At 45.4% G+C, this 19,150-nt stretch overlaps 1 protein-coding gene across 1 annotated transcript in view; it reads left to right on the top strand.

The window, feature by feature from the left end:
- Window positions 1-19,150, top strand: part of COL4A6 (collagen type IV alpha 6 chain) — a gene marked incomplete at its 5' end in the record, with an annotated part of 287,166 nt that overhangs the window by 239,888 nt on the left and 28,128 nt on the right. The window contains 11 exons of the mRNA XM_082609313.1: window positions 5,961-6,020; window positions 7,279-7,323; window positions 7,811-7,864; window positions 9,025-9,094; window positions 10,162-10,269; window positions 11,169-11,309; window positions 12,135-12,239; window positions 14,003-14,163; window positions 14,635-14,814; window positions 15,344-15,527; window positions 18,156-18,209. Of these exons, the coding sequence (XP_082465439.1) occupies window positions 5,961-6,020; window positions 7,279-7,323; window positions 7,811-7,864; window positions 9,025-9,094; window positions 10,162-10,269; window positions 11,169-11,309; window positions 12,135-12,239; window positions 14,003-14,163; window positions 14,635-14,814; window positions 15,344-15,527; window positions 18,156-18,209 (1,162 nt within the window). The remainder of the gene's footprint in view (window positions 1-5,960; window positions 6,021-7,278; window positions 7,324-7,810; window positions 7,865-9,024; window positions 9,095-10,161; window positions 10,270-11,168; window positions 11,310-12,134; window positions 12,240-14,002; window positions 14,164-14,634; window positions 14,815-15,343; window positions 15,528-18,155; window positions 18,210-19,150) is intronic.

Genomic DNA, 19,150 nt, shown 5'->3' with positions numbered 1-19,150 from the left:
AAGGCCTTCTGCTTGATTCTACGGCTGCAACAGCAACTAACAGTCAGATAAGTAAAAGTCCCTGTCCTTGAGGAAAGTACATTCCAATTGGGGGGGATGAGGGAGGGGAGAGAATCAACAAGCAAACAAATGAAGGAGAACAAGTTCATATATTGGTAAGTGATACATAGAAGATAAAAAAGGGTAAAAGTGATGGAGTGTGGATGGGGAATGGAATGGGCACCTTTGGACAGAGTGGTCAAGAAGGGCCTCTCTGAGGGATCGCTTATTATGAGGGAGCGAGTCATGTGAAAGTTCGGGAAGAGTGTTTCTGGCCAAGGGAACCATAAGTGTCAACACCCTGAGGTTGGAACAAGCTCAGTGCTTTAGAGGAACAGCAAGAAGGTGAGCGGGTGGAGAAGAGTGAGCGAGGCCAAGAACCAGACAGAGAGGCAGGAGCCAGATCATGGAGACCTTTGTAGGTCAAATGTGGCTTTTATGTTAAATGTAATGGGAAGCCATTGGAAGGCCCTGACTTGTATTTTTAAGATCTCTCTGGTGGTAGTGGGAGTTGGGGGGCTGGGTCATGAAGGATGGGGGGAGGGGAAGGCAGCAAACAGAGGCTACTGCAACAATCCTGGTGAGAAATGGTGGTGGCTTGGACTAGGATGATGGCAGTGGAAATGGAGAGAAGTGCATGGATTCAAAATGTAAAAAGTTTAAAATTTTTGTTACAGAACATTTCAAACACATACAAAGTAGGGAGAGCGGCATAATGGTCCCCCTGTGTACCCATTACCTAGCTTCAATAATTAGCAACTCATGGCCAATCTGAAGCCAACAACAGATGTGGCATTTCATTACAAATACCTCAGTATTTCTAAGAGATAAGGACTTTTTAAAAACATAATGATGATTTCATCACCACTAATTAATTATCAGAAATGACAATATCTGTTAAGTCAGAATTCAGGTTTATGATTGTCTCATAAATATATTTTTTTTATAATTACCTGGTTTTGAATCAGAATCCAAACGATGCTCACACATTACATTTGGTTGATGTATCTCTTAAACTACAAGATATGTTTTGAAGGAGCTGATGAGATTTCCATGGATTGGGTGTAGGAATCAGGAGGGAAATGGATGAATCAAAGATGACTAGGCCTGCCCCCGGCTTGCTTGCAAAGTGGGGAGAGATGACTCCGGTGGTTCCCTGCAGTTCTTTGAAACACTTTGGGTCTCTCCAGGTGGCCAGAAAACACAGCCAGTACAGCCAGTGGCACAGATTGCTTCCACAATGATCCCTACTACTCCATAGAGACACAGGGGCAACAGAGAACCATCTATTCAATGGCCTTGATTTTAATCAGCTCAGTATCTAATGAATCAAAGGGAAAGAATCTTGATGTTAGAGACAGGACACCTGGACTTCAGCCTCAGCCCCAGCTCTGGGCCTTCAAGTATCTGAACCTCTCTGTATATATGTCATGTGGCAATGGTCATATCTACTGTTTTGAGGCCCAACTCACAATGTTCATCAGGTTTCTTTATAAAGTATAAATCTGTGCTGTCCAATATGATAACCACTAGCCACATAACAGCTACCAATCCCTTGAAATGTGGCTAGTCTGAAATGAGATGTGCTGTAAGTGTAAAATACACACCAGATTTCCAAACCTAGGTGTGAGGAAAATAATCTAAATTATCTCATTAACAATTTTTACGTCAGTGTTGAAATGACAATATTTATGATGTGTTTTGTTAAATAAAATGTTGTTAAATGAACCTCACCTATTTGTTTTACTTTTTTAATGAAGCTACTAGAAAATTTAAAATAACATAGTAGTTCACATTATCTTTCGATTGGACAGCACAGACATAGAGTACTTTGCAAGTGGGCTGGGGAATAAAGTCTGCACCTTTCTTTGTGAGCACTTCACATAAATTCTAGTCACCTCATATCATCCCTATGATGTAAGCAATGTGGGCTGGGTTTATATCCCTGACTGATGAGGAAACCATGGCCTGAACGGGTAAAGAGGCTTGTCCAGAGTCACCCAGCAAGTTATTAGCAGAGCTGAGACTGAAATTCAGTTTTCTTGAATACTAGCCAACTCCAGGCTTTTTCCTCATACCATACTGCCCCCTACTGTTCAGTTCATTCTTGTCATGGTGGTTGTGGATTGCATGATCTCTGGTGCTTTGCAGTTCCCTGGCTCACGCTCCCTCCCTCCTTACTATTCCCTTCCCTGTTCTACCTCAGAGGATTTCCCCTTCTGCAATTTCACCCGTTCCCTTTTGCCCTGTGAAAGAAAGACACACTGACTGACAGCAATGAACAGTGATAAATTGCAATACCGTTTCAAGCTCAGCATTTCCAGTGTTTCATAGTGTGGCCTGACAAATAGAAACCCCAGTTGATTGTAAAGACATCCAAGGTGGAAAAAAAGCTTCCTTTATATGGTACAGCATATTTTCAGAGAGTGGGAATCAAGAAACCAGAGTTCTCAGGCCACTTTGGTGTGGATTCCACATGCAACCCTGGCCAAATCCTATAACTCCTTTGCTGCTAATATCTCTATCTGCTTAATGGGAACATTTATAGGTAACTTCTGTGACTTCTGCCAGAATAGTTGTAAGAAGAAAGGTGGTGACGTGTTTGAGATGCTCTGGGCTTTTCAGAGGAAACACACTTCTCATATCCGAAGTCCTCACGTCGGCTTTCAATTATCCACACTTACTGAGAAACAAGGCAGCACTGAGGGTGGAAATCTCTAGGGAATCTGAAATGTTCCCTTCAACCATTTGTTTTCTTTCCATCCTAGCCCAGATCTTTGCAGGAGCTGCTGACAAGTGGCCAACCTGAGTGATTTAGACCTCACTTTCTTTCCCTTGCCCCGTCTGCACTGACCCAGCATCCTTGCTTTTCTGGCTCAGCCCCAGCTTCACACATTTCATGACACTGTCCCAGCAGCACACTCACGTGTAGGCCACAGATGCTCCCGTGGAGATTGTCAAAGAGAGTCATATACCTCTGTGCCCTCCAAGGCACCAGCAAACGCAGGGTAAGGCAACATGGCAGATGATGGGAGAGAGAAGGGAAGAAAGCGGTGAATCCTGAGGTACCTATTGAGTGGATCTGAGGCAACTACTGGACAGGCGGGAGTTCTCTTTTTGCTGAGCACCAGGCTTTCCAGGCACTTCAGGTAGGTCCTTCGGAGGAGGAGCCCCCTCTTGACAGACTTAAGCTAAGCCCTCCCCTCCTCTCCCCCCGCTCAACCCGGCACCCTGAGGGGTAGTAGCAGCAGTGTGGCAGGGTCAGAGTTGACAAGGAGACTGACTTTCCTAACCTCTCAAGTTTCACATCTCAAGTCACCCTCGCAGTGCCAAGCCAAACCCATTGCTGCAGTTTAGCCTCCAAAATGTGACCCCCAAATATGATCGTTCCCTGCCCCTCCCCCATGGCCTCCGTCCCCCTTTTCAGGCTTCAGCCTCCTTCCTGCCTTCCTGCCCTCCTTGTGCACGTGGGCCTCGCCCCTCTCCACCGCCCTCACTGGGGCCGGACGAGGAGCTCAGGCAGAGCGGGTGACCACCGTGCCGCTGGCAGCCTGCCTCTCGGGCCAGCAGGCCTCTGAGGACCCAGGGCCAGAGTGTCTTTCACTCCACAGTGGGGCCTCACGGCCCCTGGTTCCAGCCTACTGTTTGCAGCTTGCCTTTTTCTCACAGCCCCCTCCTCACCCTGCTGTCTGCCCCGACTCCCAGCCACGTGACTGAAGTTGAGTTTTTGCAGAGCCACTAATATCCATGAACCCAAAATACCAGGAGACCAGAGCCCTAGAGACCACACCTGTAAACAGCTAAGCTAGTGCTCTAATGAGGTGTTCCTGACCGTGGGTGAGAAGGGGTAAGAGAGCAGTGGGTGCTGATCAGCTCATGATGGCGACCGACTGGGACGGGGCAGGGGCCCAAGACATCTTGTTAGAACAGCTTGTTCAGCAGGGCCTCGTACAGGGCCTCCCTGTGCTGGGAGACAAGCTGAGCCTACAGCCCAATATCTTGCCAAGTCATTTATGTTTTACTGGCTCTAACCCCGACACACAAATTGCTTTTTAACAATTTTTTTTTCCTTTTTAAACTTTGTATATGTTTTTTTGCTCACCTTGTAGCTCAAGCTCTCAGACCCTCTCTCTGAGAAAGCAAGAGTCCAGAGGCTCTTTCTGCTTTCCGGAGAAGAAGGACAAGGCCCCCTTGTCTTTACATCTGTGGAAAAGACAGGTGGAGGCTGTGAGATGGTACCTGGACATTCTTTTTCTCACGCTTTTGAACAGTTTTTTTTCCCTGGGTCACTGTTCCATTTAATTCAACAAGTATGTATTGGACCACCTTGTATGTGTTCAGGCTACAGTAACATGCCTTGGAGGAGACAGAAGTGAATGTGATACAGACCTTCTCTCACAGACTTTCATCCGGAACCCCGGCTTAATGCTTGAAGAGTTTGGGGCAGCGTGGGCTGCCGTAGCTTCTGTGCACAGGCCAGGGAAGGCTCCGCAAAGTGTTTGACTTCAGCCGCCAATAGATACACGCCACCAGGGGGCAGCATGCCTTGGTTTCCAATTCGAGCTGCAGAACTAAGTTTGCATTCAGTTTGACACAGGGGCCTTTCAAATAGAAATCCTATTCAGCATGAGGTCTGAGCAATTTGACTCCTAACTGTAGATATAGAAAAGAGGGAAGGCAAGTAGGAACCAAAGGCTGCTTTGAGTTGGACCCTTCACAGGCATACACTCCCCTCCTCAACAACAACAACAATAAAAACAACTCACGTTTTAAAAACAAAAGAAAGTAAAAACTTGAGCCTAGAAAACTAAGGGCTATACAGCCAACTGTACCCACGGGAATGCTCTGAGTATGAAAGAGGAAGAAAACTACAAATGGGATTGGAGCAGTGCTTTTACAATCAGCTGAGCCAGGTCACATCAAGAGGACAACAGGAGATGTGCCATAACATTTAGTGTCTTTCACAAGCTTACATTTGAGAGAACTTCACTGCCTCCTTTACTCTCATAATAGGCCTAAATGCTATTTGCCAACATCCGTGCTCCAGGAAGTCCCATTTTAAACAGTAACAACAAAGTGACCTCGATTACATTTGCCATGAAAGACTTTATCCACTCTGGTAATGAATTCTTCTGTATCTCGGGGGCCCAGAATATGCTTGCCCTGGACCCAGAGGGGAGGAAGCTCTCTCATTCACTCTGCTTTTTGGATTTCTGCTTGTTCCTAGAGAATCCCCAAGTCATGTCTGTGGCTGCAAGCCCTCACCTTCTGTGAGCAGGACAAGAGGGGTTGGTGACCATCTTGCACTCCCTTTGAGAGTGTTCCTAAAGCCCGCACAGTTCTAGATCATGCCTAGATAGAAACACTCCTTCCCACTGCAGAGGATGTTGCAGTCATCATGTCTCCAAAGGGCAAAAGCTCTTCTCTCTAGCATCAATCCCCAAGGATTAACACAGTTCTCCATTTGTGGGTCATCTTTGACCCAAGCTCCTAGATAGTGGGAAGCAGCCTGTTCTCTGGAACAGCCATGGAATGGAAGCTAAAGCCCTGACTGTCTCATTGACTCTCTAAGCCATGCAAGATGCTTGGCCCTTCTGAGTGTTAGTTTCCGCATCTGTAAAATCAATGAGGTTAGATCTGTCATTATTTCTATGCTGTTAGTTCGTGTTTCCATAAATACTTGTAATAGTTTTTTGGGGAGAAGACATTACTTCTAGAACCAAAAAGAAGCCTTTAATGAATGGTTCAAATTATCTTCAAGTCCTATGTGTTTCCCAGGCGGTGATGAGACGCTCAGCATGGTGAGCTTCCCCAGTGGGACAGTGGAGCTGATTGGAAATTACCACCTTGCCAAATTTGGATGGAGCCGGGAGACCTGTGAGGAAATGAATGTTATAATCTGTGGTCTCTTTTTCCTTTAGGGCTTTGGAATTGCTGGAGAAAAGGGAGAAAAGGGAATCCCTGGTTTGCCGGGACCTAGGGTATGAACCTGGAATTTTGCTTGCCTGGATCTGTCAAGTCACCCGGTCCCTTTTGTTTCCTGTTTGCATCTCTGTTATGTAACTTGATGGCCTCCTAAGCTTCTCTTGTTTCTCTTTCTCAACCCTCGGGCAGGTCCCTAAGACCTCTTCCTCTCCCTTCTGCCACATTCCCTTGACTTAGTGGCTCCTTTGAATAAGGAATGAGGTACAGTAAGTCCCCTACATATGAACCTTCAAGTTGTGAACCTTTCAAAGATGGAAACGTATTATAAACCTATTACAGTAGAGTACTATATACCCAATTGTGTTACTTGGGTATCTAGGCTAACTTTGTTGGACTTATGAACAAACTGGACTTACAAACGCACTCTTGGAATGGAACTCGTTCGCATGTAGGGGACTTACTGTACCCCCTACACCAGGTGGTTCCTCAGCCTGTTTACTCTCCTTGTCCTCAACTATAATTATCTTCTGGGCTAAAGAATGACATGTCTTACTTTCATTCCATTCTATCCTGAGGGAAGGTGGGGTAGGGGCAGTTTGCAGGAATGGAAGAAAGAGGACCAAGTGCAATTTTTATAGGACAGAAACAAACCTGGGAAGTTCTAGAACATAGTGAGTAATGTTTGGAGTCAACAGTTTCCAATAATAATCTCACTTCAAGTGGAGAAATAACTGTTAGCCTCTCTGATTCCTAGCTTCAGGCACTTAGGTCTTACGTTGTTAGTAATTGGCCAACCTTAGCCTTAAAGAAGCAACATTTCAGAGAATTAGTTGTCTTTTTAGCTTGTTCATGAAGTTTGTCAAGAGTCTTTTGAGTATTCAGCAATGTTCATCCATTACCCTGCCATTTCTTTCTTCACTTTCCTTTACTCCCTTGTCTTGAAAACACAAAATCACCAACAAAAATGCATTGGGGGAGAGAGATGAGAGGCCCTCCCACAATCTATTTAAAAATCTCATGACTTGGAACTAATGCAGACTAAGTATAATACCACCCAGCCCTTTTACCCAGTTCCACCTAGTACTTAAAATGTTTCCATTTATTTAGCTCTTTAAAAATTCCCTGTGTGCCTATTCAGCCTGATGGATTAGTGCTTAGAAAGAAGTCATTAAGGCACGTCTAGGAACATTCTCTTACCTGGTTTTAGCAGCTGCTAAATCCTGATCTCAGTTGGAGAGCTTTGTTAAGTAAGTCTAGTTGCTTTGTCTAGTATGGGCTATTAATCTTTCTAAGGTACCTCTGTTCTCTTTACAGGGTCCCACGGGTTTAGAAGGAGTCCATGGCCCTCCAGGGAGTCAGGTATTTTGGTTAATATCATTAAAGCCTCAGTGTATAAAACCCAAATCAGAAGGCCCTCTTGCTTTACTTAACATGACCATCAATCCAAAGGGGAACACTGCTTACAATTCAAATTGTCCACCTCTCTTTGTTTGATAGAATCTCAGCCACTCACTTCTTTTGTTTTTACCCAAGAAGATGAGTGTCCAGTGTTCAGTGCTATGATGCAGTCGTACTCCTTTAACATGTTATCAGGGCCTAGCAAAGCCAGCCTGCTTGTATTCATCTCTAGCCTTGTGGCCTCTGTACCTCCTAACATGCAAGTTGGCTACCTAAGCGCCATATTGCCTTCTGGAACATTTTACGGCTTCCAGAGTCAGGTATGATCCATATATATCCTGGAATGCCGGCCGAAATTCCTGTGCCATTTGCCCTGGCCTAATCCAAAAACCACCCCCTCTTATGCTCTTAGACAGTCAATTCAGTTGTAACTATGTTTCTGTCACAGGGCAAGAAGGGGTCTTCAGGTTTCCCCGGGCTTAATGGATTCCCAGGAATTAAGGTAATGTTGTTGGGAAGTGAAAAATCCAGGATTGAGGAGATGGAAGGGTGAAGAATTAGTATAAATGCTATTTAGTCCATTTGGGCTGTTATAACAAAATATCACAGACTGGGTGGCTTATAAAAAAGAGAAATTTATTTCTCATAGTTCCGGAGTCTGGAAGTCTGAGATCAGGGGGCCAGTATGGTTAGGTTCTGGTGAACATTCCTCCTCTGGCTTGCAAACTGCCTACTTCTTGCTGTGTCCTCACATGGTGGAAGGGGCAGGCTAGCTCTCTTGGGCCTCTTTTATAAGGGCACTAACAATGGTGGGAGCTCTGCCCTCATGACCTAATCACCTCCCAAAGGCCTCACCTAATATTGTCATCACCTTAGGCATTAGGTTTTCAACATGAATTTTCGGGGGACACAAACACTCAGATCATAGCAAATGCCTATATGATGAAATGGAGTATTTTTTAGTATTTTGACATTTTAGATGTCACCCTTTTCACACGAAATGCGTACAAGCAAATCCATCCCTACAAGGAGAAATATTTTATTATTGACATTGTTTAGAATTGCCAACTTTTGGGTTTTGTTATCGTTTTTCAATTCTCTCAAGCAATGCATCCCCTTATTGCCTGCACCTGGGGCAGACAGCTCCTACCTCCCAACCCTGAATATACCACTCTGTCTGATTCTGGTACCTGAGTCTCCCTTTTGAGAGAATTAGGACTCTTTTGACTTCCTCTGCCTGACATCACCCACTAACAGGGGCCATGACAGTAGCAGAGTCCCAAGCCTGCTGAAAGTGGGAAAAAAAAGTTAAAACTCTGTTCCCTCCTTAACACCTCTTGGGTATAGCCATATTGTCTATTCCTGCGATATGTTTCCCAGGCCCAGAAGCAGATTGTCTTGGAGTCAGGTTGCAAGATAAAATTGGGATCCCTTGTCCTTGACAGGTTCTCAATTGAGTGTCAGGCCTCTGGGCTGCCTTGTGTCACCTTCATCTTAAATTTATTGGACTTTGAAATTAACCTATGGATTATTTGGCCCTGGAAATCAGGGGTTACAGAAGGGGGAACCTTCCATTGTCCCAGGGAATGGTTTTGAGGGAACATAAATCCTATGTGATGAGGTCACAGAAATATTTGTGTTTAATGTATTTAATCTTTGCAGGGTGAAAAGGGTGACATTGGCCTGCCAGGCCCAGATGTTTTCATCGATACAGATGGTGCAGTGATCTCAGGTGCAACTTTTCATTGATTGGTGTGGAAAAAAAAAAGATAGGAACTTGAATTCTATATCCCCTGCAATTGTTAAGAGGATACTTTGTCAGCCACTGGATTGCTGCTAAACCCGATCCCCACAAGGGCCACTCATGGATCCTAAACTTGGGAAATGAATCTAACTCCAATGTCTTAGGCAAAGAAGCCAAGCTCCATACTCCATGTTTGTGTTGGGTCCACCAAGACTAGGATTTGCATTGGCCTGGGTCTGGATTTGCTAAAAATGGTTCTCCTAGTGATGCTTAGGGAAGGATTCATACCCCCCCAGCTAGGCTAACTTCAGCCTGATACTCTGGGACACACAGGGTCTCATGTACATGATCCCATGCATGCTTGAGCTTGACAATTTCACGGGAAGTGGAAAAGTATCTTTCATTAGGGGAGCAAGTATCTTTTGGTTAGGACAGCCCTCAATAGTGTGACACTTTGGAAGTTTGCCTTCACCTCTCCTTGTTCTAGTTACTGTGTGTGCCCAACTCTTCCCTTTGACTTCTCTAGAGATCTGGATGTCAGTGTCTCCAGCTACTTCTCTCTTGACCAAAGGCTTCTCCTATAGTGCCTCTTCCATCTGGGTCTCCTAACTTCCTTCTCCTCACATCCTCTCAGGCCTGTGCCCTGTCTGGTAAACTCATTAAAGCTGAGGTGTTAATGGTTGACAGTGGCTTTCTGTGTTCCACACTCAAGAAACCTGTGTATAACATGAAGAGTAGGCTTCAACACCTTAACCCAAATGGCAGAGATTTGAGGCATGACAAAAGATTACTAGTAGTAGAAGAACCTTCCTAGTACTTATCAGATCTTACCATGGAAGGTAAGCCCTGGCCAGACCAGCACTGAACAGTAGGAGAGCCTTAGCTCAAATAGGCCCATTATCACGTGAGGGCATTAGCATCTGGGAGACCTATGAAGGGCAAGAAAGGTGCTTCTAACCTGAGGACATCTTGCAACTCTTTTGAGGCATTTTGTGGCATTTGTTGGCCTCCCTTCGGTTTGCTTACTGCCTTTTTTGTTGTTGTTGCGATGCCAGGTTATCCTGGAGACCCCGGTATGCCAGGCCTCCCAGGCCTTAAAGGAGATGAAGGCATCCAGGGCCTGCCTGGCCCTCCTGGTGCCCCTGGATTACCAGCTTTACCAGGTAAAACAAACTAACCCACCCCATGCACAAATCTCCACTCTGGTGCTCAGCATCCCCTTCTATACTCTGGTCTGGGTACATACCCAGCCAAAATCAAAAGAAAGGTAGGCTATAGTCAGTAGGCTCCCTGCTGCAAGCCCAAGACCAATGTATATGAGAATAGGGCTTGGGTAAGCAGCTTTCCTTTGACCTCAATAATGTACCATAACTAGACAGGCAATCCCAGACCATCAATGAGGGGGCCTGCATTGGCCTGCCAGAGCCCTGTCACCCTTCTGTTTATGTGCCATCCCAGTTGATGCTTGCCAGAAGGAGCTAACAAAAGCCCAGATGAAAGTTTGTACCCAGACCTTCACTCTGTGCTTAACCCAGGATCCTGTGGATGACATCCTTGACACAATCATTGGAGGAACACGCCCATATGTCACTCTATAGTAGTAAATAGAGAAAGGGCATGCCAGAGTCTGGGAGGCAGTGATATTCCAAATATAAAGCCTCTGACATTACTTTTAAAGACAGCAGTTTCTAAATTCTCTGGAGATGGGCCTCTGTAAGGATACCTGTGCTTTTAAAATGGCCCCTTGGAGGAGGTACAGCTGATCTCAGCACCGAGGTGGAAAAAATCTAGAAATGGGAGGCTGGAGACCCAGGTTTCCCTCTCAGGTGTGCCACTTAGAAGTTCTGCACCCCTGACCATGTTTCTGTACGTCTTTGGGCCTCCATTTCCCAAGAGGTTAGGCTAGCTGATTCCTAGGGACCCTTCTAACTCAGCGGCAGGAGAAGGGCAAATGCGTTCCCAAATTCTTCCTTGGAGCTAGTGTCTAACATCGGCACTGATTGGAATCCCCTGAAGAGGAGGGTGATGTGATGAGCATGTTTGTGTGGACTTATCCTTCCAGGTGGCCCCGGTGCTCTAGGGCTCCAGGGAGTTCCAGGCCTGAAGGGGGACCAAGGAAACCCCGGTCACACCACAATTGGGGCAGCTGGCCTCCCTGGCAGAGATGGTTTGCCAGGCCTGCCAGGCCTACCAGGCCTACCCGGTAAGTTGTTTGTTTCTCTCTTTGGTCTTGAGATCCAGGTGTGATCCAGATTGCAGAACAGTACTGATTTTTGAGGGAGGGAGCATCTCACAGGTTATGGACCACAGCAATCAGAGTATACATCAAGGAATAGACAAGTGAGGACCATCTCAATGATCAGACACTACCTAATGCCTTCTGACTTCATAGTCATTCCGTTTCCCCCTTCACTGTTCTCAGCCCCTAGGCCTGTGGTCTTGCAGCTTCTGAAGGAGCAGCATTGGTTCTTTCAAGCTTTCCCTGGTCCTCAGGGCTCCAGCAGGGTGGGCTGAGAGTCCAAGAAATGGGAAACCAAGCCTGGATCCTCAAAGTGGCTGCTAAAAGCCTCCACAGGGCTTATTCTCCTTAGGTCATCTACCTGAGCATGAGATTCTAGATTCTAAGCAAAAGGCTAGAAATATGCTCCACATGTTTCTTTGTAACCTGCAAACCCTGACCACTGCAGCTTGTACCCATCTCCTCTTTTGTCCTAAGAGGACTTCCTGGGATAGACACGGGGACTGCTGAGTTGCTGAAGCTGCCTTGGTTATTCCCATATCCCCAATGTCTAGTCCAGTGCCTGGAGCGTAGTAGACATCCTATAAGTAGTAGTAGTAGAGAGAATTGAACCAACAGAGTTTGGACCTGCTACAGACTTTGGGTCCTCGTCTTGGATTTTTTGGGGGGAGGGTGTCTCTGCTCTGTTGGTTGAGGCTCAAGGTCCCTGGGTGACTGAGCTGCTATGCTGAGTCACATGAGCCCAGGCGCCTGTAAGTTGCCAATCTTTTATGTTTCTTTTTCCTGAAGGTCCAGCATTTGAGACGGGAACTCTACAGAGCACAGAGCCAGGGCTGCCTGGTCTCCAAGGAGAACGAGGTCCAAAAGGAAACCCGGGCCTCAAAGGAATCAAAGGTGATTTTGTCCCCTTAGGTTTCTTTGTTCCCCAAACTCCCTGGAGAAGGCCCTCTGGGAAGAAGCAAACTAACAGCCTTGGGAACCTGAACAAGACCAATCCTGGATCTTGAGTGGGGACGTGATTATACGACTATTGGAAGTGCTATATTTGGAGCTCTAAGACTGAGGCTGGCGATTGAGGTCACACAGGACAAAGTGGCCCCCAGGCTACTCTACCTGCCCCTCCACCTGCAGAAGCTACTCTGCACATTCTGCAGCCCCTCTCAGTTTGCAAGGCCAAGGCAAGAAGTCACTTATGATTACCTTCAGCCTGAAGGAGAGGTCAAGACCTGGAACTCTGAAAAAGTCAACTGGCTCCTGGAAAACAACTCTGGTCCCCACAGATTGACTGAAGGATTGATTGATTGCCCCAGCCTTCGGCTGCCTTGCACTTTCCATCTTCCTGTTGTCTTTGGGTCATTCCTCCATTTCATACTCTGAGGGGCAGATGCTGAAGTGCAAATAAATCACTTCATTATAGTTCTAGCCCAGGGCAGGGTGGAGGAAGAGGTGAAAGTACTGGCTGAAGAGAGGTTTGGGTATACCTGGGAGTTTCAGGTACCTGAGATCTATCCTGTTCTCTCAAGGAATTTACAGGTCTCCTCGACCTCAAACAGAGAGGTTTTAACTCACTCCTCTCCTTTCTCATTGCCCTATCATAAAATGGAACTACCTAAGTATAGGAGCTAATTCAGAAATTTTTGAAAGCCCCATCTCTAATTTTTAGATCCAGGGAAGATGATTGAGGGCAAAGGATATTAAATTTCAAGTCTTGACCTAGGATGTCAACTTTGGCCCTTCCCTGACTCACTGCAGAGCTAGTGTGCTTCTTGATACCATTCTCATACTTAAAAACAGGGCCGACTCTAATGCCTCCCCTCCTATATTCCCATGGGACCAGAAGGTTTTTTTTTTTTTTTTTTTTTTCTCTCTGAGACTGGAATAGTGATAGTGGTTCTCAAGTGATTCACTGGACATGAGAATCACCTAGGGGAAATTACTACAAATTAGATTCTTGGATCTGGCCACCTGAGAGCCTGATTGATTGGACCTGGGGTGAGGCCCAGCAAGCTGCCTTATAAACAAACATCCCAGGTGACTCATGCAGGAGGTTCATGGATCACACTCGAGAAATGATTATTTGGAGAACAGGCTGTTCTTTCAGAGTTTCAGGGATTATCGATTTTCTAAAGGTAGGAAGAGGCCCTTCAGGATCTCAGGGAAACTCAGAGTCACCTCTGTTGATGCACAGTCTCATTTCCTAGACCATAAGCCTGGACGGTATAAGTGGCTGGGCTATAGTGCTAGTGACCCCTTGCTATCTCTTCAAAGATGCTTTTCTGAAATCTCTGTCGTCAATTTATTTGGCATTTGTCTCTGTGTACAAAAGACAGGGGAAAGACATTTTGGTGAATAGGATGTTCAAGTGGCTTAGATTCCAGACTCTCAGTTGGTTAGTATAGGTCCGTGGTTCTCAACTCTGGCTGCACATTAGACTCACTGATGGCTGGGCTCCACCCCAGAAGACTGAAATCCAAATCACTAGCACAGATGTACTTTGATGGAAAGTGAACCTAGTTCATTCAAGTCTGTTCTCTGCAGGCCTTCTGATTCCCTCCATGGAGTTGTTCAGGTCACAGATTAGCGCGGGCAGGTCTTCCTTCTTCTTGGAAAGATGGCCCACTTAGATTAATGTTGTCTCTTTTTTTTTTTTCCTCCAGGGGACTCAGGTTTTTGTGCTTGTGATGGTGGTGTCCCAAACATTGGACCACCTGGGGAGCCAGGCCTGCCTGGGCCACCAGGTCTCCTGGGCCTTCCGGGCCTGAAAGGAACAAGAGGAGATTCAGGCTCTGGGGGTGCACAGGGCCCATCAGGGGATCCAGTAAGTCTTACCAAACTTTGGCTCTGAGGGAGCGAATGGGAGCTTTTAAATGCCCCTCACTCCTCACCAATCACTTTCCTAAAACACATAAAAGAAAGATGGGGATAAAGCAGACCTTCAAGGTTTTGATCCGTAGTATGAAGAAGTCTATCTAGGTATCTTGAAAGTCCCTTTCTGCTTTAACCTACCTATGTTCCCTCCCTTCCTCCCTCCCTTCCTTCCACAAAATTATTGACATTTGCCTAGAACCGTGCCAGGCCCTGAAGACAAGGTTCCCATCCTCAAAGATTGCAAAATTTAGAAAGGGTAAGAAAATAAATGGGCAATTATAATCCAAGATGACGATATAATCCAGTGTCCAGAACTGCGCCAAAATGTACCCAAGGACCTGTTTTAGGTCAGACCTATGCGAGGTGCCAGAATCTTATGAAGTCTGCATCTCCTCATCATTCCCTTCTGTCTTTTTGTCAGGGTGTATTTGGGCCTCGAGGTCTGGCAGGCCCCAAAGGAAAGAAAGGGGAAGCGACTCTCAGTACAGGATCAGGGATGCCAGGAGATCAGGGTGATCCTGGTCCCCAGGGGCTCCCTGGCGAGACAGGAGCCCCAGGCAAGGACGGAGTACCAGGTTTACCAGGCCTGCCAGGCTTTCAGGTAAGTCGATTGTTCCTGGGTAAATAGTGCTGTAAATCCTCACACCTGACTTGGCAGGTGGGTGGGTGGGGAGTATCTGATGGCTACTTCCTGCCTCTGCCACTGACACTTTTGGCTCTGTGCTTTTCCTTTCTGTAAAATAGGGATCTTTTTCTCAGAATGGGTCATTGGCTCACTTGATAAACGCTAGTGACAACTGACCACATCACTTAAAATGTTTCGGCTTCTCAGGAGCTTTCCCTTGCAAGTAATCCAGCTGCTTTCTATGACCCCCCCCAACCAGAGTTGTCCTTCCCCCTCACCCCCACCAATCTAGAACCTTTTGCATTATCAGATCACTCAGGGTTGACAAGCTTCACTCCCATTAACTCGACTCAGAAGAATTGATTGAAAAACTAGAGTGACAGAGAATTTTAACCAAAAAATAAAGCCCTGCTCATACTGGTTAGGTGTTTCTTTCCTGTGGTCAGAGGGCTCTCCAGATAAGTCTCTTAAGTCATGCTTTCATCCTTTCCTATGTGTTGTCTAGGGTGATGGTGGACAGGGCTTCCCAGGTGAAAAGGGGTTACCAGGACTTCCTGGTGAAAAAGGCCACACTGGTCCAATTGGCCCCCCAGGAATTGGGCTACCAGGATCTTCTGGACCTCGTGGGCTTCCTGGAGATAAAGGAGTAGATGGATTCCCAGGGCAACCAGGCCCCCCTGGGATTCCAGGTGAGTCGGGGAATCATCTGGCTTTGGGCTTGGAGAACTGACTCCTTGAGGGTAGATATGACCCAGATGCGTGAAATGTGTCATAAGAAGGCTAACTGGAATCACTACTTTCAATCCTCTTGAGGGTTTTCATGTGGAAAAAGGGTCATACTGTGGTACAGTTACACAGAACAATATAGATTTCAGCCCTACTAAGTGAAGAACTTCCTAACAGAGCAGTCTGAAAGTATAACAGAATGGCCTTGGGAGGTTATGAGCTCATAATCCCTGGAAGATTTCAAGCAGAAGCTGGATGACCATTTATTACAAGTGCCATGGAAGTAATGAGTGGAAATTGGACAAGGAAGCTATCCTCTAAGTTGTATGGTAATATCATCAGTAGGGAAGAACCTTTCCTTAATTCATGAGATCTCAGATTGAGAAGAGACCCTAGTTCTATCTAGTCTGATCTCCATTTCATACCTTAAATCCCTCCCATTTATATAACTTCTCTTTGTACTTGAATTTTAGTAATTATAATGAGTGACAGCCCTGCTTATAGATCAAGGTACTATGCTATTAACTTGCCTTCTTGCATACAGCTAGAACAGTTCTTCATCCTAACTTCTGTGTTTCCACAACTTCTATGTTCCCATTAGTGGTACCACACTTCTTGTAGTCGTCTGAAGTTTGAAAACTTGAAATTCATCTCATATTCTTCATTTGCAATGCCTCGTATATTCTCCCCTTCTTCTTCTTGGTATTAAGCTCATTATCTCATGCCTAGCTAACACCTATATGCTTGTTGGAATAGATGGATGGATGGATGAATAGATGGATGGATGGATGGAAGAATGACAACTTCCTAAGTAGTTTTTCATTTCCTGCCTCTAGACTTTCCCCACTCAATTCCACTATGAACACTGCTGCCAATTTAATAATCTGTAAAGAGCTGGTTCCATCATGTTACTCCCCTAGTCCAAAGCCACAAATGTTCTCTCCTAAATAGAGGACAATGTTCAAACTCCTCAGCCTAGAATTCAGAAGTCTCCAAACATGGACACAACCAACCTTTCTAACCTGACTTTATCTCATACTCTTCATGATTAAAACAAAACAAAACACTAAGACAACAGTATCTTTCACTGTCCCCATAAACCATATATTCATTTCTAACTACAAGATTTTGCCCATGTTGCCTTTTTCTTGAATACGCTTCCTCCTTTCTCTATGTACTCACATCCCATCCAACTTTCAGGGTTCGATATAGGCCCTAATTCTTCCACTAAGCTTTCTCATGACCCCTATAGTATGTCTTTGCCAGTTAGATTATATATTTTCTTCCATTAATGCTTTTACTTTTTCCAAATGCATTGTAAGCCTCTGGATACTAAGGAAGTAATCCTTTTTGAGTAATCCTTTTTAGTGTTTCTCAACCTGCCTAGTATAGTGCAGTGTTCCACGGGAGACTAATATACATTTACAGAGGAAAGGGCCTTTTCCATAACCAAGGACCTTTTTCTTAGACCTATTTCTCCTCTTCCCACCTCATCACCTTGAAGAATTACAAAAAAGAAGACAGATACCTGGTCTTGTAAAAATTTATTTCTTTTAAAATGTACTTTTGTGAATTGGTATAATAAGGATTACAGTACAAGTTAAAAATGGATGATTCCAGATTCTTAAACCCAAGTCAGTATTTCAGTCCAAGTCAGTATCCCTATTAAGGCTGTGAGGAATTTTGTCAAACAAAACCATTCGGCCCTTTGGAAGTCCTGGTGTCAGCTATAGCTTTGCTTCCAGCTCTGTTCCCAGAGACATTATTCATGGTCATTCCACCGCCCCTCCGCCAGTTGGGTCTTCGTTCTAGTTCAACCCATTTTGCAGGCAACTAGGTTTTAAACTGAGTTATATTAACATGGTGCCTATATACTTAGATACGCTCAAATCTGAGTATTATCAACATTCCAACTGCTTGGAAACAGAAGGAAGCCCACAGGAACATTTCTGTCCCAAACTTCACTATCCCTGGACCCAGAAAGTTCTCAGGAAACTAGTGATCTAGAAAGCTATAGCCTGGGAGATGCCTTATGCAGAAAATGTTCTTGTTGCAATACCAAGACTTTCCCAAAAATTACTTCAAGTAAGAGCATTAGCTTTCTTTTTCTCTCTACAGCCACCAAATATAACTCCTCAAACCTAGCTTTCTTTCCACACAATTGTAAAAACACTTAACCTGTGGGCCCTAAACATTTGCATTATGGTCATTGCTGTTGCCATGAAAGATGAAGATGCTGTTCCTAAATGTACTCACTCCAACTGGTGGTGGCTCAGGCTAGGACAACTACATTGCCAGGAAAGGGAATGAAGTCATCAGAAGCCTTTCAACCTAATAGTGTGAATTATTACAAATCCTGGGCAAGGAGACAACTGGCTGCTTCCAAAGAGGCTCTGATCCAGATGCTCATAGTAATCAATCACCCTGGTTATCACTGCAGCGGCTACTGTGTCCTTGATCCAGTGTGGATGCCAGCTTTCTCGACTCAGTCCAGACAGGGAATTTGATCGGTGGGCTACAGACAAGACTTCCCTTGGGCCTCAAGGAACTTCTGTCCCTGTTTAATTTTCTTCTTTACTTGTTTGGTCTAGGTGACTGCTGCTGCAGGGAGAAGGTTGGGCAAGGAGACTTAGACACAGAGGGAGGTGAGAGGTAGTTAGGTCTAGAGGTTCTCAAACACCAGTGATGGCAAACCACCCCCCTTCCTTTTTGTTCACTTAATGTCAGACACTCACAATGGCCTGAGCACCACACTGGAGGCCCGGACTGGGGAGGGGTGATCCTAAGGCTGGGGCGCAAAGACTCACGCTGACACCGCTGCAAAGTCTCCTTAGCACACCTCTCCTGGGAGGGAGGAGAGAGGAAGTGGGCATGCAGTCTCTGCAAGGGGCTGGCCTTCTTCACTGTGCATGTTGATGGCTTGGCTGATCTCTTCCTTGAGCATCTTCATTTATGAACTTAACTGAGGCCATGACTTGCCTTGGGAGGTACCTGGAAGGAGCCACACATGTCTGATATTTATTCACTGGAACCAGAATCAGCTGAGATGTTAGAATCTTGATAACCAGAGGTGCTTTTTTATTCTGAAGATGAATTTTGTCATTAATGGGGAAAATTCTGAATAACTAGGTCATTTGTTGCACTTATAAAACAGAACAAGGGTAGAGCTGGTTTCTGCTTTGTTGGGGAGAAGGCTCGGAATTCAGGGATGTAAAGTAAAAGACAGGAATGTAAAGTAAAAGAGTCAGATAGCAGTATGACGTGAAGTCCTTACCTTCTCACCATTTTGACCCTCTGCTTGCAATACACAAATGTGTTGTGTTGTACAGGACTGGTCCGAGGCAAAGGGAAGTAGGTCCTTGATTTCCTCTGGGTTCTACTCATCTTCCCTTGTCTAAGTATATTTCCTGCCCTGGAACCTTTCCAGATGCCTGTCCTTGGCCCCATCTTCTAAAGATTTTGTTTTGCTCTGGCTATCACAGGTGAAAAGAATCTATGAAACAGATATGATCAATTGAAAATGGATGGCTTCATGTTTGGACCTGGCCCAGAGATATTTGTATTTTATCCAGTTTGTTTTTTAAGA

Source organism: Mesoplodon mirus (genome assembly GCF_964341445.2).
Source record: "Mesoplodon mirus genome assembly, chromosome: X".
NCBI classification, from domain to species: domain Eukaryota; kingdom Metazoa; phylum Chordata; class Mammalia; order Artiodactyla; family Ziphiidae; genus Mesoplodon; species Mesoplodon mirus.
The sequence above is the reverse complement of the archived record's forward strand: the minus strand, read 5'-3'. Positions and strand labels throughout refer to the sequence as shown.